Genomic DNA, 22128 nt, shown 5'->3' on the forward strand with positions numbered 1-22128 from the left:
TGGTTAGGGCTTTTGCTGTGTGGCCCCAGATCCAGCAGAGGGAAAAACGGGGGCATATGACAGGAACTTGCTGGAGGTGGGAGCAGATGACTCTCCTACGTGACAGATGGTGGGGAGGGCATGGGGAGGGAGGTGTCGGGGAGGGCTTCCCCAGGCTAAAATTCCTTTTAGTAGTACAGGTTCAGGGTATGTCCTCCCAGGTGGTGGAGAATAGGTTCTCCAAGAGAATTTTGAAAGTCCGGGAAAGAATGGATAATGACATGTGAGAATTAGAAGATTCTTGGGAAAGGCTCCACCTCCTGCTTCCAACAAGAATGCATGGATAGAGCCATTGATGACATCTTATTATCACTCACCCTGTCACAGGAAGACTGTACTCATGGATGGAGAATGTGGAGGAGATCAAGACCCATGTCAAACTCATACCAAAGTGTGTTCCATGATTCCCACACAGCATCTCCCAGGACTGGTTTTGAGGAACACACTTTGGGAGACATTGATATTTCCCTTCCTTTTAAACATTCCAAATGGTACCCCAGTTTTAAGACTGTGGAAACTTTGTCTCTTCAGCCTTTAGTTCTTCCTTTCCTCCTTTGCTCCCTTCCTCCCTCCCTCCTTGCCTTCTTTCTTGCTCCTTCTCTTTTCTTTCTTTCTTTTTCTTTCTTTCTCTTTCTCTCTTTCTTTCTTTCTTTTCTTTCTTTCTTTTTCTTTCTCTTTTTCTTTCTTTCTTTCTCTTTTTCTCTTTCTTTCTCTTTTTTTCTCTCTCTCCTTCCTTCCTTCCCCTTCCTTCCTTCTTTCCTTCCTTCCTTCTCCTTTCCTTTCTCCTTCCTTCCTTCTCCTTTCCTTTCTCCTTCCTTCCTTCCTTCCTTCTTTCCTTCCTTCCTTCCCCTTTCCTTTCTCCTTCTTTCCTTCCTTCCTTCCTTCCTTCCTTCCTTCCTTCCTTCCTTCCTTCCTTCCTTCCTTCTCTTTCTTTCTTTGTTCCCCCTTCCTTCCTTCTCTTTCTTTTCTTTCCTCTCTCTTTCTTTTTCCTTCTAGGGGTTTACTAAGGGTGACATTTGAATTGTTGTAATAGAGTGGGCCACAAGTGTATTTGCATGTGACTGATGGCTGGCTTGCAAGCAGCCCGCACGGTCTCCACATGCTGAGAGCCAGTCTCAGGCTGGTAGTGATGCTGTGCCCCTGACAAACTGGAGTTCTGCCATCTGTGAGTGATAAATGAGTCGTCCCACCCTGTGAACATCCAGGGTAAAAGATTTCTCACTAGAAGGAAATTCTTAAGAACAAGAATTGTGGCTTGTTTATCTCAGCCTCCACAGTACATCACCCATCGTAGGTCCTTGATAACGCTTGCTGGGTTAATGGACATAGTGCAATATTAGTGCATGACAAGAGGTAAAATCTCAGTAATTAGAGATGGCAGAGAGGACTCGGGAAAGCCTTTCAGCTCAGATCCCAGGAGTCAAGCCAAGAGTACCATGGGGTGCATGTACCATCGAACAGGCAGATGGTAGACACACAGCCTCAAGTTAGAGACTAGAAGTTGCCATACATGCAAGGACTTGCTACATGTGGGTGTGTACATCAGCTGAACCCTGGACTAAGAGTCTCAGAAGAAATGGCAAGCCTTACAGCTTGAGATATATTTTCCTGTCTTTAAAGTCTTCTGATCTATAGTGAAAATAAACATGGAGAACGAAGTTTCTCTTTTCTAGGCTCAAATGAAGTGCCTTCCATGTTGTTGGCACTCGCTCAAGAAACATTTAAATGAATGATTTGGAAGTGCAGGCAAGCTGGCTAGGACATCTGTCACTGTGCTGATGGCCAGCATGGATTTGGTCGGTCCAGCTGGCTGGGTGTGGCTTCTCGTCTTCCCCTGGTGCTCCTCCTGGAGCTTGGGGGACGGTAGTGGGGGGGAGCAGGCTACCTTCTAAGAAGAGCACAGCTTTCCTTCCATTTAGGAAATGTTATAAGAACATTTCCAGGATGCTCCTATACCTGTTTTGTGTTTGTTACCCAGTTACTTCCATTTCCAGGACCGCCTTCCCTGTACATAATGAGTGCCACCTTGCCCACTACCCATCCAAAGGGCCAGGAGTTGTGGAAGGTCCTTCTTTCCCAATTCCCATATGTGGCAATTTTATCATCTCCAATCCCAGACTTGTGCTTGAGGCTTTCACACCCAAGCCCAGGTTTTCGATGGCAGGTTTTTGGCAGAGCTGCCAGCCTCGTAAAACAAGGTAATGGTCTTTAGGAAGTAATCACTTTAGCTATTGTTTCCCAGCAGTTGCCAGAGAGTCTAGAAAGGACCTAGTGACTTCACGACAGTACAGCAAAAGGCAGAACAGCAGCTGCGGCAGCAGCCTGTGGACAGCAGGGAAGGTGACTGCTAATTTTACAAGCACTTGGAGATATTCTGGCACCTTCATAGGCCACCAGGGAACCTGCAGTCACTTTTGCTGGCTGACTTTTCAATCTCCTAACATTGACAAGCTCAATAGGAAAGAACTTAAATCCATTGTAAGGTTTTGCAATTTTCTCTAAGGTCAATATTACACATGGAATGCCTAATGGGAAATTGCTACAAAAATGGCAGCTAATTACAGGTTAGTGGATAAAACAACGCCCTTCTCTGGAGATCCTGTGCATGTAGGTTGAAGGATAAAATAGGGCTGAATGGTATTTGATTTATTTGTATTTATCCAAGTCAGTGGCCCAGGCAGGAAGGTAATATATGAAAAGGGACATTTTTGGAATAGCTGTTTTTGAATTATGCTCATGAAATACACACTGTGCTACGGAGGACATGTGGGAAAGCTACACTCTGACCGCATGACTAATTTTTAAAGCCTTGCATAGAGAGAATTCCCCCCAAGAACACAGCTGGGCTATTCCTTCGTGGACTGAATGTGTCAATTATGAATTGAACTAAGATGAAATTTTACTCCAACATGGCAAATGAACTGAGGAGTGTACCCTGTAGCCAAGGTATTATGTAGTAGTTCATACACCAAGTACTATTGTTTTATTAACTTTAAGAACATGTTTTACATAAAAACAGGCAACATCAAAAAAGCTCAGTTGATAAATGAACATACTATATCACAGATGATTTCATTCCACATTAACCTACATGTATTAGCTTAAACTGAAGGATTAGGGGGAAAATTGGATCTCATTCCACCTTTAATTAAGGATACAAATTGTTCCAAAGTTATTTCATTAGGATTCTGAAAATCAAAGATTAACTTGTGTCATCTGATCCATGCAGCAAGTGATAAATTCAGTATTTTTAAAGGAAACATTGAATTTTTTCTTGAGTCAAATTGAAACCTTTCAGAAACTTGTTTAAATGAATCAAGTCCTACCCACCTTTTTAGTATGCATGAGCAAAATACTATCTAATTTCACACTCAACTAATCCTTTAATAATTTTCTTTCAGCCAGAATGAAAAAGGCCAGTATTAATTTCCTAATAAAATTTTTTTCAAAAGTTATCGAGGATATGACTATAACCTTGGACCAGTTTCAATTTCTTTTTATTTTTTTCTGAGAATACACCAAAGATTAATGTCAATGGCAAGTGAGAAATTGTCCCTAGAGAACTATTCAAGGACTTTTTCTCACTACATTTGATTGGACTGGAATGAACTGACATTATAGCATCTTTATCATCACCTTTAAAATTCTATTTTCTCTTAGTAGCAACAGTGAAGACTTTAGAACTATTACTTACTTTAAATTAATAAAGTATATCACAGACAAAAATAGACACCTTTACATTAAAGCAACATCAAGGGCCTCAATTTCATTGAACAGAAACAAATACTGAAGAAATTTACAGGTATGATTTAATTTTAGAGAGTGCTCTTTCTTCAGGGAAAAAAATTAAACTAGATCTCTCATTTGTCTGTATGGGCAAGATATGGTAAATGTCATGATCAAAACACATGCCAGTTAGAAACTTGATCACAGAAATGATGCTCAGTGTTGAAGCCCAGCAATAAACAAACAACAAACAAAAATCCCCGCTCTCACCAGAGGCATTTAAGCCTCTCCATTGAATTTCCTGTTTCCCACCGGTTTACGACCCTTAATGTTACTGGATGAATGGTTGCATATTTGAGATGATTAAAAATAAAAGACAGGCTTAAAAGCACCTCCTCCTCTAGTATGTAATTACATACAAACTAAAGATTCCTTCTGACAGTCCTAGGAACCCCATTTGTTACTGTTTCATGTATAAGCACCATTGAACCAATTTTTAAAGCACATTTGCAGTTATCAAATGTTTAGTGTGTCCTCAAGTTTCACTGATTTGTTTGCCTTTAAGCAAGAAAAGAGTAAAGTGTGTTATTTTCCTCTGCTTCTTATCATATCTGAATTGTCAAAAATGTTAATTTTGGAAGTGCTTTTAATCACTATTTTTCCCAACAGACTAGAATGGCTCCATGAAATTTGACAATTAAGGAAATCTCTGTCCCCAGAAGAAGCACATATCTGACCCTCTAAACTGCATGCAAAGTAAGGGTCTGTGTGAGAATATTTTTCCCAAACTCCTGATGGGCATGGCAGACAATATGTAGAAAAATCTGAGTTTTGAACTGACCAACTTCAAGTCTTAAAATCCTTGGGCAAAAAAAAACAAAAAATATCATCTAGCAGTTAAAAAAATTATTGACTTACAAATTATAGAAAAGATATGTTATCTACGATATACGCCAGGTGACCCGTTAAATTTAAAAAACGTATCCGAATGGGTAACTACATTAAAACTACCATCTTGGATTTTGGTGCTTTTCAAAATTCTGAAATCACTATTAACGAGGGACGATACCAGAATTTTTTGTTGTTCTTTTCTTCGGAGAATGGGGAAGAAGTTGGAAAGAGAAGGAAGTAAACCTTCACTCTGGTACAGCCCTGTATAGCAAACTTCAGCCTGGGGCACATTTTTATGGTCAAATTAAAAACCTTTGAGAATAGGAGTTTATCATAGAAATGCTGACAGATCCTAACCCAGAGAAGGGCTAGGAGCAACACAGTAATATTAAGAAAGCTCTCCCTCAGCACGATTGAGCTTTGGCGCAAGGGATAGAGTTGTCTAATGGACGCCCTTGGCCAGTAAACAACCGTGATTTAATGTGCTTGAGACTTGGTCATATGGGAGCTCTGTGACCCTCTAAGTCAAATTTTCTTTTCTTTTTGTTTTCAACTGATATATGCCTCAAAGGGTAAAGGATTGCAATTTTAGCCTTCATTCATGGATATATTGCTTTCTTTCAACAATATCTGATGGGCCTGTTAACTGCCACCCATGGGGAGCAGGTTGCAGGAAGGTCTCATTGAACACAAAACACCAAGTGTTTTCAGTAGTTTATTCACATTTTTTTTCTCTGTTTATTTTAATATGCACCACGTGTAAGTTAGATGAGGGCTACGGTAAAAACATTTTCGATGACTGAAATCTTACTTTTCCTTCTAATGATCTGGAGCAAATCACATATTCATTGATCATGACGAATAAAATGATTTCTGCTACAATGTTGAGAAAAAATGTGTTCATTAATATGAACACATGTCTACAGAGATGATTTACACGATGCAAGTAATGAAAGAGTTCTTCCTTAGCTAGTCTACTATCAAACTGAAAAGATGAATCTTAAAATTCCCTTGAAAATACCATATGGTTGGTCATGTGTCAGTAAAAGAAAGATGGTCCCCATCACCAGGCCACCACCATAAGAGAGCTATATTAAATACTTGGGAAAAAATATGGAAACACTTGTGGTGATGATTAAATTGATAATTACATAGATACACTGCCATAATGATACATATTTGTTCTATGATAAGTGAAATCAAAAATAAGATCAATTTGGTTATAGAAATTCCTTAAAGAACACCACCACTTAATTATTTCAAACTTGAACTATCCCAAGAATGTCGAGAAAAAAATTAGAAAGCACTGGCTAAAAGCAAAGCAATCTGGATACACCAATGTAGTCAGCATGCCTTGTGCTTGTCTGTTAACCCTCTGAGTACATCTCTGACATTCAGGATCTTGGTAGCTTAATGTTAGAAAGATTGCATTCCATCTGATTACTCAAGATTTCTACTTGACTGGTCACATTCCACTCTTTATTCAGCATAGGTCACTCAAATTCTACAGTGATGTGCTGGGATCCCCATGCTGAATGGGCCTTGCATTCTTCTGAGCTGCCCTTCTGCAGTGTGCTGAGAAACACTCCCTAGCTTCACACAGTCCAGAGTCCTCCTAGACGTTGATGGGAAAAGGCCTGAGCCATGCACTGCAGGCTCAGTACACTAGATGCTGTAGCAATATAGTTAATGCCCACAGAAAAAGCAGTAATTCAGAGAAAGAAAGGAAAATGACAGTCCACTGCAGGTAGGTCTCTGCCCATTGCATTCTTCATACTTTTAGAGTTGAGGCCAGGCTGTAGAGCTACTCCGTAGCCTTGGAATAGTGCTTTGCTTTATATTTCTAGAGAAAGCAACAATTTCCAACTAATTCAGTGTTCCTCATTAATATGGAATCTACCTACACACCAACACTCTTTCTGGTGTTCTCTGCTCCCCACCCCCACCTCCCCCCAAAAAACAACTCAACTAATTTACTAATTTATGCTACTTTGTGATTTTGTGTGTTATCGCTTCTGGATGCTCCAAAAGGGGGGAAAAAAAACCCTCAATAAATAATATGCTGTTTACATGTCAGGACAACACAGACCACAGAGATGAACCTAAATGTAAAGGAGAAAAAATTTTGGAGATGGTGTTGCAAAAGTAATGACATGTGATTTAAAAATCCATATTAATATAGACCATAGTTTCAGGGTTGAAGAGTAAAAATGCAGCAAGTGAAGATCAACATGCATTTGAAAATAAAGGACTATAGAAACGTTGTTCACAAATTTTAAGACTCTCAGGTATTAAAATATATTCAAACAGAGAACATAGGTACTGTTCAGCCACCAGATGCAAACATCATGAGGTATCCCTCCCTGGTTGTCTCATGGATCCCAGAGCCCAGCAAACCTTGGGAGCACATTTGAGCTGGGCACCTGCCTCTAAGACACGCCAGGAGAATCCTCTCTCAGCACTGCGGTGATGCACAGAACCTGCGAATTCCCATTCTAAAATGGAATCTGTTCCAGAAGAAACTCAGGCCTGGAGACTCTGCACTAGGGAGATCGATTTGGTGACAGGAGTGAAAATACAGGTCTCAGACAGGACTTGGCCCAAAGACAGAAAAAACACTATGACCTCCTGGACAGCTAAAGACAGTGGTATAAAAAAAAATCATTTTAGGAGATGGAGGTTTTATCCTCAGGGATATCATCTAGGTCTTTCATCCTGATCTTCCTGGGAGACTATATAGGTAACCTAAAGGTGCACATGGAATTGTCTTGCCAGTGGTTTATTCACTGAAAACTTATCGTTAGAACATTCTGGATTGTGTTCCCAGTGTGCTTTCTCCTCAGCCATCTTGCAAAGCACCTGCCTCCAGGCCCCTTGTGCCCCAGCTCTCCTATGTGTGGATTTCATACTAGATGTAGATTGCACAGTGATGACCACAGTGCGTGGAAGCAGGTGAGAAAAAGCACAGGATGTTATTCCCTCTTACTGTTTGAAATTCCAGCCCCGCAGAGCACCGGGCAATTTATTGCTCTTTTCCACCAGTTGTTTCTTTCCTGTAGATGTCTGACACTGAGTAGAGAGACCCTCACTCACCAAGCACAAGACAAGCTATGGTGACTCCCTGAGAGTCTGCGCTGGCGCTAGCAGCAGCTGATATGGAAGCAGCATTTCTGGGGCGTCATCAGTACATCTTCATGTGGAGACAATTTGGGGGGGCACCATCTATTTCCGGGGTCAAGCTCTTTGCCACAAACCCAGTTCCCTCCACTTGGGATGCAGAACTCACTGCAACTGACAGTCATATCTCTAACGAAAAAAAAAAATCTGTTTCTGAATAGGATTGTGAAGAAGAAAGAATAGTGCGTGTGTCGAAGTTATAAACCTGCCATGTTCTAAACCCACAGAAAAGGACAAACAAGATATCATTCTAAATGTCCTTCTTTTCTGGACATTTCGGCATCTAACAACACCCCTTGATCTGCAGTAAAATCAAGAAACATGTGTGTATACATCCAAAGACCTGAAAAATTCCCCAACAAGAATTCTCAATAAAATTCTATGCACTCAGAGGGTTAACAAGTGCTATATTACATACTGCAGATCCTAGCTTGACTGATGAAAACATTCATTGCTTCTAAGTTTAAAAAAAAAAATTGCAAATTGGCCTTAACCCTTTGAGGACTCTATTAGCAGCAAATTACCATCTTCACAATCACCATGTGTCATCTCATTCAGTAAAGGGAAACCGCTACAAAGATACCTGAAAACACTTTCAGTTCTGCCATTCAAGCATTGAGCGCTAGATAGATCAGATGAAACTGTTTTACACAAATTTTGGGGAAAAAAAATCTCAGAGTCTCAAAGGGTTAAGCTAGGACTTTGAGTAAAAGGGTCTTATTAAAAGGGCGAGTTGGGGGAGCGAACAGTCTCGGAGGAGCTTGGGGAGTAGTCTTCCGATTCCGAGTTGAGTTCGGGAGGAGCTGGCTGCGCCTTGTACCGGCTCCTCACATCCTGGTTGCGTCTTCGTCGGAAAACCTGCCTCTCCTTATCAAGAGCGGTGGTCTAGCAGGGGCATAAAATGAGAAAGAGGACAATTAGGGCGAGGGAAATGGTAAAACAAACTCTTTCTAGAACTTTCTGAGGTCAGAAAAAATACACTGGCCAAGTTCACCTGTCCATCATGGCACACTTTTTGTTGACAGTCACCACTCTCGAGGAGCCCTCTGCTCCCCACAAATCCAGGTCTTTAAGGGACCTGGTCATGATAGCTGCAGGCACAGGCAGGATGGATGGTGTACTGGGTTTGACCCTTCCCCACCCCTCCCCAGACTTTTGCTAGCTCCACATTTATTTACCCTTGGTGGCTCCTAGGCTAGCCAGAGGACACCCCCATCTTCTCTGAAAAGGGGTGCCTGAGTCCTGTGTGTAAAAACCCCCCTTGGGCAACTTCAATTAACATGCAGCTCGGGTAGCTGCATAATACAGATGAAAGGTGATGAAGTTGTCAGTCAGACATGGAAACGGAGCCACAGCTCATCCTGTTCTTATAGCACCTCCTCACTCTAAATGATCTTATTATCTGTTGATGAGGGAGTGTGGATGAATTTCTGGGAAGGATTGGTTTAATTTTAATGAAACCAATGCCTGAAATTGAACACTGCTTTGAATGCAATTAAACCAAGTGGAAACCTTCCCACGGATTTTACTTTACAAAGTTCATTTTCATCGTAGTATGTGGCAATTTATGAAACTGAGATTCAGTTTTGTAAGTATTCCAACTCCCAGTCTCTATGCCTCAATTTCCTGAGGAGACCTCCAATGAGTCCCCGGATGTGCTATCTGCCTGTAGCTCTGGAAGTTACCATGACATCAGAATGGGGGACAGCATGACTTCATCACAGATTTAATGGGTGTGGGGGAAAATGGGGTCATTACAGAGAAACCTTACACAGAAAGCAGAAGAGTAGGTATGAGGTCTGAAGAAAAATATAGAACGCATATAAAAGTTGAAGGCGTTCTTGTTTGAAAATCCCTCTTTAAAAGGATGTAGCCTGGAGGTTATTCTGCTTTTAAGAGATTACTTTTCCTCTATGGGGATATACGCCACCATTTTTCCTCCTGAAAATTTACTGTTAGCTCCTTCAAAGAACAGAGATAAATTTATAGCCAGCCTGGTTCTGAGAACAAAGCGAAAACTAAGCCCCTCATACAACTGCAGTATAGCATTAGGGCAATCTTAGATCTAAAATAGGCCAATCAAAGTTCCAAAATGAAGTAATAAAGAGATAAAGAGAGGCAGTGTGTAGAACCAGTACAGTAAATGGCTTCGTTAGGCTGAACTGCTCTACTTTAGAAACTATCCACCCACTGAATGAACAGTGTTACAAACCAATGAGGAAGATAAACTTCAATGATTCACTTCTTGTCTCACTAGATTGTTAATACAATGATTCAGTAACTGGTCTGTTGAAACGTCTACCTTTGATTCTACTTGTTGAATTTTTAAGGACGCTCATATAGTTGTTAGTCTTATACCTATTGATTTTATGACATTTTCAGTGTCATAAACCCAAATTCCTAACTTTATTTAAAACATTGTAAAGTTACAACACATGGTATTTTGCTTTCAAAGCAAACTGAAATGTTCTGTTTGTGTAGAGTTGAATGTTTGTAAAAAAAACAGACGTCTATTTAGTCTGCCTTACATAAAAAGCATTTTGTAGTTAATCCAAGAGTAATATAAACACCTCTTGGTCATAAGAAATCTTTCTATTTCTACCTCTTTGAGAAAGAAAAAAGTCATTGGCATTGGAATGAATTGTGAACAGAGGCAGTCAGATGTGGGGAAGAAAAGCACATCAGGTTTTTGCGTCCCACTCTGTCAGGGATTTTGCATCAGGGATTTTGGGTCCCACTCTGTCCATTGCTGACCATTCACCCAGGTTTCTCATCTTTTAAATAAGGAGCACCTTTCCACTCTCATAGAGTTGCTATAGGTAGAAATGGATGTGCAAATGCTTTCTAAACAGCCAAGACTCCCAGAAATGTAAGGTATTCTTTTCTTTACAACTTGATGTAAGATATTGTTTTAAAATCAAATAACTGCAGGTTATAGAAAAGCAATGTGCACAAAGCCCACGTTAGAACTTAACTCAGTACTTTCCCTCCTTCCTTTAGTTTCACTGGCGCCCTCTTGATATTTACTTCATTTCCCCATTATCCACTCAGTACTTCACACTCTTAGCTGCAGCCACTGAAATACACCATTCTCCCACCATTCTCCACAAATACTGTAATTCAGTTTATGCAGAAGCCAGTGGCACTTAATGTTGAGCCCATGCTTGGATGGTCCCCTCACCCTCATTTGCACCTTCATTTCTGCAAATCCTTATAAGCACAATCATATTCCCTTCCTTACTTGTCCTGCCTGGAAAGCCCTTCCCCTGTCCCTGTTGAAGCAGTCAGTTCTGGCCACTCCTACAGATTTCCCTAGTCAGCAGCTTTCTAAATGTTCACCTTTGTAGATAAGGCCTCATGCACAAAGGCTCCTGAGCTTTCAGGTGCATGGATCCCCAGGATGCTCATGACACTTATTCTTGGAAATGTATCATGGTCATGGGCATGTGTCATGGAATAAGTGGTTCAAGGTTGTCTCTATTGGATTTGCAGACTCTTAGAGTTCAATGAGGGTTTATAAAGCATTTTTGTCCAATGCTCTGTCTTTACAGGCAGGGACGCTGAGGCCTAGGCATGTGGAGAGACTTGCCCATATGCATTGCTAACTAGGAACAGAACTCAATCTTCTCCTGTGCAAAGCCCAAGCAGTGTCTTCCCATTTATTCTGAAGTTTATTGAAATGATAAATTAAAGTCACTGCACTCCCAGAAGCTCATCCCTTCTCTGTTCCCAGCCAGCATGAGCTAGGGAAAGACATCGGCCACAGGTAGTATCAAAGGCCAAAAGACAGTGGCTTCTCCACATTGATGATCAGAGAAACTTCTCTTTGTAGAAGCAGACAGGATCCACCATGTGGACAATCCCGTGAACACATTCTGAATTTTGACGCTCATAAACTCCTAAGGAAACCTGAGTCTGATGACAGAGGTGCAGTTTTCTACCCCTCAGGTCCTCATAATATTCTCAAACCAGCACTGGGGACTCCCAACTGACTTGCTCTCAGAGACGTTCCAGAAGGCATCACTGCCCACAGGTCCTTCCTTCTCGGCCCCCGCCCACTCTGCTTAGAGAAAGTATTTTCGGAACTTCTTTCTTCTCTATTTCCATGACAATCTAGTACCGTTATTGTTGTTCATCCTGCCTGCACCACAATTGACCCTAATTAACTGTTTCCCCTACCACATTGTAGACTCTTTGGAGGACCAAGGTCAAGCCTTGGATATGGTCTCTGTGTTTTCCACAGTTCACAGCACGCAGTAGACACTCTATGAACTTTGTGGCATTTGAAAGATGGGAAACAATGAAGGCGATCTGTTTCTCTTTCTTCAAAAACTTTGTGGCTTTTGAAATACGAGAAAATATAATAGAGGTGATCTGCTTCTCTCTGGAGCACCCACCTTCTGGTCCATTCTGCACACCGCTGTCAATTTCTACAAGGTCCAATTAATTTATTTACAGCTCCTCATAAAGCCCAATTTCTTTCCTTGGCCTAGCCTTTGCAATGTGCTTCCAATAAAAACTTCTAGGGTGGGGCCGGGCGCGGTGGCTCACGCCTGTAATCCCAGCACTTTGGGAGGCCGAGGCGGGCGGATCACAAGGTCAGGAGATCGAGACCACGGTGAAACCCCGTCTCTACTAAAAATACAAAAAATTAGCCGGGCGCGGTTGTGGGCGCCTGTAGTCCCAGCTACTCGGGAGGCTGAGGCAGGAGAATGGCGTGAACCCGGGAGGCGGAGCTTGCAGTGAGCAGAGATCGCGCCACTGCACTCCAGCCTGGGCGACAGAGCGAGACTCCGTCTCAAAAAAAAAAAAAAAAAAAAACAAAAAAAACAAAAAAAAAACTTCTAGGGTGTAGTACCTATTATTACTTAAAATGATCCTATGGCATAAGTAGAGTCATTGTCTTCCTTTAGTGGACACTTGATTTTCAAGCACAGCATCTGTTTACTCTGCCTATGGTTAACTATACTTTAATTTCCCTTTGGATACCTCCTCACTCCCACATTCCATGATTCCAATGAAGTTGACCCTACTCCTATCTCTGGGAGTAGGGTTGGGGTGGGCTTGTGACTCAGGAGTAAGCCTGAATTTACTGCATTCCCCAATATCCATGAATGGCCCAAGATGGGCACCCGACTCCGTCAATAGGACACGGTAAGACTTTTGCTGGAACTTCACATTTATAATGAATCCCAATTTTGAGAGATTGGCAGGCCTGGAGCTGCTTCTCCCATCCTGGGTACCATGTGAAGTCCAAAACTAAAGCCAACACAGGGGGGCAGGGCTGGAGATGTCAAGAAACCAAGCATTAACTGAGTGCTGGATCCATCCATCACTGAAGGCAGACTCAACCTCTGAACCTCTCAGGTTATGTAAAAGAATACGTTTCCTTTTTTGCTTAAGTCAGTTTGGTTTTGGTTTTCTTCACTTGCCATAAAAACAGTCCAAACTGATATATCTCTGAATGTGCTTTAATCATTCTCACATCTACCTCTTGGTTCAAGGTACTTGCCAACATGAAATTACCTCTCTTCCTCTCTCTGCCCACTCAAATTTTTCTTTTCTTTTTTTTTTTTTTAAATGGAGTCTCACTCTTGTTGCCCAGGCTGGAGTGCAGTGGCACAATCTTGGCTCACTGCAACCGCCGCCTCCTGGGTTCAAGTGATTCTCCTGCCTCAGTCTCCCAAGTAGCTGGGATTACAGGCACCCACCACCATACCCGGCTAATTTTTGTATTTTCAGTAGAGATGGGGTTTCACCATGTTGGCCTGGCTGGTCTCAAACTCCTGACCTCAGGTGATCCACCTGCCTTGGCCTCCCAAAGTGCTGGGATTACAGGTGTGAGCCACTGCGCCCTGCCAATTTATTTATTCTTGAAGACTTGATCAAATTTTACCTTCTGTACCATATTTTTTCTTTCTAAACTCCTTAGGCAAGAACTGTTTTGACCAAACTTTTGGGAATTAATTGCACACTGACCTTCTATTTTTTTTTTCTTTGCATATTCCCCAAATACTTTGCCAACTATTCTGTGGGAGAATTTGAAACTTCTTTGCATTTTCCAGATGATTAGTAGACTGTGGCGCACATATTAAGTGTGTGTTAAATACTTCTTAATTAATATAGCATTATTTTAGGGGACTGTATACTTTCTGAATAATAACAATAGCAAAAAATAGAATTCAAAGCAACTCTAACACAAAAGAGTAAGAAGTTAAAAGTATTAAGAGGCAATATTTAAGACTATAACTTATGTTTCAAATATGACCAAATTCTTATGTCAGATAAAGTTAAAATTCTCTTACGAATTCACTCATCCAACAAGCATTTATTGCGGTCTAATTTCTTATTATACTAAACACTGTAACGTATGATGTTTAGAAGTTTGTGGCCACAAAATTAACTTGACTCTAAAATAGGTGCAGTTCATCTTTTCCAAATGAATTTGGTAGCCCAGATATGCAGTTTGGGACAGATGAAGTTACCAAGGAAATAGCACTATAGGCTATTACATAATTTTTACAAAGTATTGTCATAAAACATGTAATCCAATTGAAAATGTCTTCCCCGCCCCGAAAAAGAAAAAAAGCATTTGAAACATAATTTGTTCCTCTGAAATCCTGCATCACAACTTCAGATTCTGAGCCCTTTCAACCACTTCTAAAAGGCAGCTGTACTATTTTTGTTGGTGGGGTCAGGGGGGAGTCCTCAAGAGTCAACTTGATTTTGTGTGTGTGTGTGTGGCTAGCTTTACTCTTTATCAGTCACAAAAAAAATCCCCAGACATCAAGCAAATAGGGTCTCTTCTTAATGCCTATTTTTGTAAATTAAGGATGTCCTCAGGTATAGGCTTGAGGCTCCATGAACACTTAAGAGTTCCTAATGGATTTATTATTTTATTAGTTATTTTGTTCATATAAATTTGTAGCTTTGTCGGAACCTACATGAATAGGCTTGCGGTAGAATTCCCAAGTGTTTCCTTAGTAAGTTACCACTTCTTTAAGAGATCCTAAGAGACTCTGACGAGTGCATTATCACATTTTGGTGCTAATTATCACAGGTTAGAGGTAAGCAAGAACTCTGTTGAGATTCTGGAGTTGACCAGTGGTAACCAAGGATGCAGCTCTAACCTAGTTACTTCAAATATGTGCATGATAGCGACCGCCACGCTGTGTACTGGGTGAGAGCTGAGTAATGATGGCCTGGGGGAAGCTGGTAAAGAGAGAACACATGGTTGATTAAATAAAATGGTATAGAGAAATGGACTAATATAAACCTGTCCTACCCAGAAGAAACACTGCATATTTCTACCATGAACTGTAAGCCCTGGCTTATCACAAAGCCCTTAGCAGATGCTAGATCAAGTGTGAAAACAGAGGAATGGTAAAATAATGCCAGCTACCTCAGCAACTCAGGTGGTTGCACACGTGGTAGCTGAAAATCTTAGGGAAATCCCTCCCCATCATGTTGGTGCCTGCCATAACACCAGGCATACATAAATAAAAGACAGTGCTTGCCTATTATCAGATTTATTCCCATAAAGGATACATCTACTGAATTTGGCCAGTGGCCTATTCTGTTACAATGAAATGACAGTATCCTCCACATGTGCTCAGATAGTTTAAATCCTTCGTTCTGACATTAAATTTGGAAACTCCGTATAAAGACATATGAACTACCCATCTGGTATGTCTGTAATGTTAAAGGAAAAACATAGCATAGAGGAGGAAGGTCAGGAATAATCAAGAACATGAATTGAAGCATTAGCTTAGATTTTGCCAGACTGAGTCACCCCACGTCTCTAATGCTTGTCTTGTCTGGTAGCTTAAGTTTAATCCCCTTGGAAGCAGCAGTAGGTGGAAGTCAGGAGAATTAGCTTTTTGTCCTAGCTCAGCTAATTATATGACCTTGGACATGTTTTCTAACCACACCGAGCCCCAATTTCCAGGTCCATAGACTGAAGGGGGGTTATTGTGCATGATCCCTAGGGAAACTTTCACCTATGAAATTCTATGAATATGCTTATTATCACCATCAATCTACTTAATGGGTTATGTTTTTCTCTTAGCAAACAATAGGCCTTACAGTCTATGGACCAAACATATTTCTGTTCTGCAATACTTGCAGGATTCACAAGAGATGTACTCATTTTCATTGTGAGGCAATGTTTTCTGTCATGGCAGTAATTATTGGATTTAAGTAACTGCATTTTTCAGAGGCAAATGTGGACTGCTTTTCCTTTTTTGCTTTTCTTAATTTATGGCTAGCCATCACATATAGTCTTCATTTCATTAATAAAAGAACATTATTGTGCATTTTGCCTTTTAGTCCATCCATTATTCATACTGCCTAGGAGACCGAACTGGGGATGCAGCTGCTGGGACATTAATCTCAGGAACCCTTTCTTTTGCTTACCCTCACTCTGTGGGGACTACATTACGATTTGCTTGTCAGTTTGGAAATGTTTTGCTTGCTAGTAAAATTAAACTGACAAATCAATTGAAATATCCACCCTCCTCATTTTATTGGGCTTACTCTCATGCTTATTGCAGTTGTTGTGTTTTGCTTTCATATCCTTTTGAGGTCTTGACACAGTATCTGAAGACATGGCATGGCTTTTCTTAAAGACAACCATTAAAATGGCAAAAGGAGGCCTTCGTGGGATGCAACTGAGTAGCCTTCCAAGCTGCTTACTTTCTTGGCATGATTATCTTAAATCTTATTCCCCATTTTCCTGGGAGAGCTGACCTTATGCTTCTGCACTAATAATCTTGAACATAGGCTTCTCCTGCTGACCTGGTTCTTAATAGAGTCTTAAATTGGCCTAGCTCTGCAGTGGGTTGCTGATGGCCTCCTATCAGACAGTTAAAATTACAGCCAATTGGTGGGGGTTGAGCTCAGGACAAAATTCGTGTGCTTCCTCTGCCCAACAGCCCCTGATTTTCTTATAGGAGCCCAACCTCCGTGGAATTGCCATGTTTGTTCTCCATCATATGAGTAAACTAAACAGCAACCAAAAACACAGTTTGCCTTAAAAAAATCTATGAAAATTTAGTGCCTACAAAGCAGGTGAGTCAGGGGTAGTTCCTTTTATTGCAGAAACCATTTTAGCCTTGCCAAAAAGCTTAGTCCTGGATTGCTAAAAGTGGGATGTTATTCTGGAGCATCTCGTATGTGATTTGATTGCCCAAACTTTGATGGATCCCAAATTCTTCAAAAACATGTCTATCCTGAAAATCAGTGAAAAAATGGTCCCTTCTTTGGAGAGCTCAATCATTTATTTGTTAACTTTACAAATATTTATTGAAGGCATCTTCTACTAGGCAGTGGAGATATAGTTTTTAATAAGCCCTAATCCTGTTCTTGTGGAATTTGCATTTGTACAGATGGTGCCTTTTAATTTAGACATATTTTCCCCTTAGAAAGGGTGTTGGAAAACTTTTCCGGAGGGGCCAGATTGTTAATATTTTAAGTTGTGCAAGTCACATGGTTCTCTGACTCAACTACTCAACTCTGCCGCTGTAGGGCAAAGGCAGCCATAGACAGTTTGCAAATGAATGTGTGTGACTGTGTTCCAATAAAACTTTATTTACGAAAAAAGGAAGTGGGCTAGATTTGGCCCATTGGCCGTGGTTTGCCAATTCCTGTCCTAGAGGATCACATTTTAAACTTATACTTCATCAGAATTTTTAGCTATAGCTACTTCAGGTAAAACATAATGCCATAAATACTCACAAGAAATATAACATATACATTACTGAGCATTTTACCCTAATCAGAGCATTTAAAAAGTTCATGATTCTACTCTAATAACAAATGCCTCTCTCTGAAGAGAGATCAGTTTTCTCAGCAAAATCTGTGGAGTGGGTGATTTGCTCTTGAAAGTCAGGGAAACAGATATCAATTTTTTTTTTTTTTTTGAGTTTCTTCTTTGGGCTGGGGTGTGTGAAAGCACTTTTGCACAGGCAGGCTAATTTAATCCTCACCACAGATTTTGAAGGTGGATAACGCTCTTCTCCCTTTTGTAAGTGTGGAAATTGAAAATCAGACGAAGAATGTAACTCGCCTAAGGTTGCTCTGCAGGAAATGGGGTGGACTAGATCCAAACCCAGGGCTTCTTGACTCCAAAGCCACACTCTCTCTGTACACTGGGCTGCCAATCTTTAATTAAGTTAATTTAATCTCAATCTCCATTACTTTTTTTTTTTTGAGACGGAGATTTGCTCTTGTTGCCCAGGCTGGAGTACAGTGGTGTGATCTTGGCTCACTGCATCTCTGCCTCCCTGGCCCAAATGATTCTCCTGCCTCAGCCTCCTGAGTTGCTGGGATTGCAGGTGCCCACCACCACACCCAGCTAATGTTTTGCATTTTTAGTAGAGATGGGGTTTCACCATGTTGGCTAGGCTAGTCTTGAACTCCTGACCTTAGGTGATCCACCTGACTCAGCCTCCCAAAGTGTTGAGATTACAGGTGTAAGCCACCACACCCAGCCTCCAAGACTTTTTAATTTCTAAAAGTGTCATGTGACTGACATATATTTGAAAATTGTTTATTTCAGCCTATGAATACTCACACCCTTTTTTTTTTTCTTTTTGAGACGGAGTCTCGCTCTGTTGCCCAGGCTGGACTGCAGTGGCCGGATCTCAGCTCACTGCAAGCTCCGCCTCCTGGGTTTACGCCATTCTCCTGCCTCAGCCTCCCAAGTAGCTGGGATTACAGGCACCTGCCACCTCGCCCGGCTAGTTTTTTGTATTTTTTAGTAGAGATGGGTTTCACCGGGTTAGCCAGGACGGTCTCGATCTCCTGACCTCGTGATCCGCCCGTCTCGGCCTCCCAAAGTGCTGGGATTACAGGCTTGAGCCAATGCGCCTGGCCTCATACCCTTTCTTAATAAGAGGTGTGTCATACTTATAATTAAGTTATGTATGATTTCTTGCTCATTTATACCTCATAAAACCTCTATCCTCTCAATGACCTCACTAAGGAGCATTCACAAAGTATGGCAGGAATGAATATGTAGAAAAGAGCACAGATGTTTACTTTTAAGTCAAAATGAGGGAAAGAGGTTCTGGGGCAAGGGCAGAATCAATATGATACTACACAATTTTCAGTTGATCTGGAATCATCAGGAATCTTAGGAAAATGTTAAAATCTCTCTTCAATTTACACTCAATGATTAAGACTTGGAATGCCATGGCATTTTCTCATTTTTAATAATAAGTAAGCTACATTTTAAAAAGACTTATATGTCATTGGAATCCTCTCTTAAGGGGCCTCTGAAAACAAAACAAAAGAAAATAAAACCTCAGTGAGCAACCTGTTTGAGTTGGGAAATGCAACGCAGATGTTTCACTATTCCCATGTTCTTTCTAATGACCCTTGGTGACCTTCATGCCACTACAGGCATAGGTGTCACTCATCTTTTGAGACTATGGCCTAATAGCTCATGCTTGGGTATCAAGGTACAACTGCAAGACCAATCCTCACTACTTTCCTGAGACTTCTCTCTAATCACAGTCTGAGTGGTTTTGAAGTTTAAACCTATGACTTTTTGATGTGTTAAACTGAACCCCCCAAACTTTCTGTTACAGAGGGAGCCTCCGGAGTGGGTGGAGCATCTGCCCTGCCTGCCAGCCATGCTCTGGCTCTCCGCGGGGACTGCCCTCTCCCTCTGCAGAGCAAGGCCAGGACAGCTCGCCACCAAGCAACCTGCAATGCATTGCAACTTGCTGTGTACATTTAGCTGCTTCTGATTGAGGCTGGCCCTAGATCCCTTCTCACACCGCACGGAGGTTCCTCCCTGGCTTCCAAGGGAAGAGTTCTCTCAAACCTGCGCGGAGCAAGATGCATTTAACTGACCCCATTCCTTTTAACAACCGAGCATGACAGCTTTTAATAGCCTTGCAAAGACGGCGTGCAGCCGCCACCACTCTGCCTCATTACTCACTGTTTCAGCACGGTGCTCGAATCCAATATGCACATTTTAGTTACGTCATGCCTGGGAACTCAACCACCCTTTTGTCCTAGCTCGCCTCCCCATTTTATCTTGTTTCTCATGTTTAGCTTATGTCTTGTTTTGATATTTGTTTTATTTAATTGAGTTACCCGGCTCTGGCTGTTGCCCTGTTCTGTGTGCTGAAGGTGCAGGATTCTTCCCCGTGTGTTACAGGGCATAGCACCTGCCATGGTGACAGTTTCACTTGGGAAGGTAGAAATGTGTGTGACCACGTCCCCTTTGAATAAGGATGCATTTCCAGGAAGGGGGAAATGTAACGGGATGCAAATGTTTTCCAGTGGCCTGCAGCAGGGGAACATGGTGGCTTCTTAGGAGAGTGTGGAATAGCGCAGTGAGCTCATTCCTGGGGCAGCGTCCCCCCTGGACTCTGGGTGACAGGAGCAAAGTCTCCTGGACGCATGGGTCAAGTGAAGGATGCTGCTCCCTTGGAAGCAGCTCTCTGGTATGAGGCTGGAGAATGGAGAGAAAGGGGAAAACAACCCCCACTATTTGTCTATAATCACCAAAAAGCCAGTTAAGAGGGACAGACCCATTCTGGGCACCCTGAGGAGACGGTTTTCCCAGCCTGTGCCCTTATGTGATCTGCTTTACAAAAAGCAAGCGTGACTCCCAAGTGTTCTGCCTAGAGCAGTAAAAACAGCCATGAGCGCTTTAAACACAACAATTGGGAGCGGGGATGCTCGCCTGTAATGATTGTTTATGTTAGAAAGTTGGCTGCCACCATGGTTAGACAAATGCTCCCACTTCTGCAGAGATAAAAGGCAAGCACTTGCAATCAGTAAGGAGAGCGTGTACGTTCTGGGGCTAAATGGCATTATAAAACTTCCTAATTAAGCATATATGCCGATGAGTTTTTAGCATCATTTCTCCAATTTAGCTTTACATACTGGGTGCGCTGTTCGGTACAGCACTAACTATAAACATTGTTGTTACTGCCCCAGCTGGAAAACAGAGCAGTTTATGTGCGCAAGAAAAAAGAGATTATCTCCCATCTGCTCCTGCCCATTATTCAGGGATGTGTCATTTTGTCTGCTGATGGGAGCCATCACTAGGATTTTAGTTAAATGGCCTTTTTATACTTGGCTATGTTTATTAATTATTGTGTTTACTTGGGGTTCAGTTCCCATCCTTAATCCCACAAATTTAGTAATTTAATTTTCCAGAGGTTTTTGAAATTAGGTGACTTTATATGTGTAATTTTTATAATACAAATGTGCACAACTGTAATTAGACATACTTGATGCCTATTTTTAATTGTATATTAACTTTACACTTACATCTCTGGTTAATATTCCTGACATTAAGAGACACATAATTTAAAAGGATGGAGCATGTTGTGATTCAATTTATACAAAGTACAAAACCAGCCAAAGCTAATTAATGTGGCTAGACTCTAGGGTCAATGTTTACTCTTGAGGTGAAGTGACCCTCCCGGAAGGGAGCCCCCAGTGTTCTGTGCCTGAACTGGGTGCTGCCTACAGGGGCATGTTCAGTTTGTGAAAATTTAGAGAGATGTGCATTCCTGATAGGTGCAATCTTCTGGAAGTATATATTCTTCCAGGTAAAAGTAAAAGATGGATGAATTCTCTTCTGTGATACAGTCAAACAAGAAGGGTCTGCACAAAGGCAGATTATGATGAACCCACCCTCCTCCCTCCAAAATAAAGTCAAAAATTAAGTTCTTTCTACATCTATAAGGCCAATTATGTAGGTAAACTAAATAAATGAATGTGCAACTCCTACATGCATTATAAACGGAGAAGACACAAATAGTCTTCTATGTCAAAAATGACCTTAGAAAATTTTATTGAGCTCTGGGTGTTTTCTTGCTTTAAACAGATTTGGAAATGATCATGATTTTAGTATATCTGAATCATTTGTCAAGGTATGCCCCTTTCTGCTTTCCTATGTACTATGTTTTGAGTGTCTGATTATAGAAAAATAACCAGGAGTAACAACTGGGGCTAAAATCATATATATATACACACATATACATTATATATGCATATATACACATACGTATATATTTTATTTTTTTTGGTTACACTTTGCGGTCTAACCATGAAACAATATCAGACAGCTACTGTCTTACTCCAGATAGGCTCCATAGTTTGGAGAGAACAAATGTCAAAACCAATGGAATTTTTTTTTTTTCCAAACACTAAGACGTGGAGCGTTACCTGGAGATCATTTCAGAAACATTAAGATGGAGAAAACAAGCTCCCTAGGATTTCTCAGAGTTCATTTCTCAAACCATCAAAAACCATCCTGCTTGTGGA

The 22128-nt window shown here is 41.3% G+C and overlaps 1 protein-coding gene across 6 annotated transcripts in view; it reads right to left on the reverse strand.

The window, feature by feature from the left end:
• Positions 1-5358: 5358 nt before the first annotated feature.
• The window catches only part of DCLK1 (doublecortin like kinase 1), a 350985-nt gene continuing 334215 nt past the window's right edge, over positions 5359-22128 (reverse strand). For all 6 annotated transcript variants that reach the window (XM_065533147.2, XM_074021841.1, XM_015439144.4 and 3 more), the window contains one exon: positions 5359-8718. In XM_065533147.2, coding sequence (XP_065389219.1) covers positions 8554-8718 — 165 coding nt within the window. In that variant the 3' untranslated portion in view covers positions 5359-8553. The remainder of the gene's footprint in view (positions 8719-22128) is intronic.

The sequence above is a fragment of the Macaca fascicularis genome, chromosome 17 (assembly GCF_037993035.2).
Source record: "Macaca fascicularis isolate 582-1 chromosome 17, T2T-MFA8v1.1".
NCBI classification, from domain to species: domain Eukaryota; kingdom Metazoa; phylum Chordata; class Mammalia; order Primates; family Cercopithecidae; genus Macaca; species Macaca fascicularis.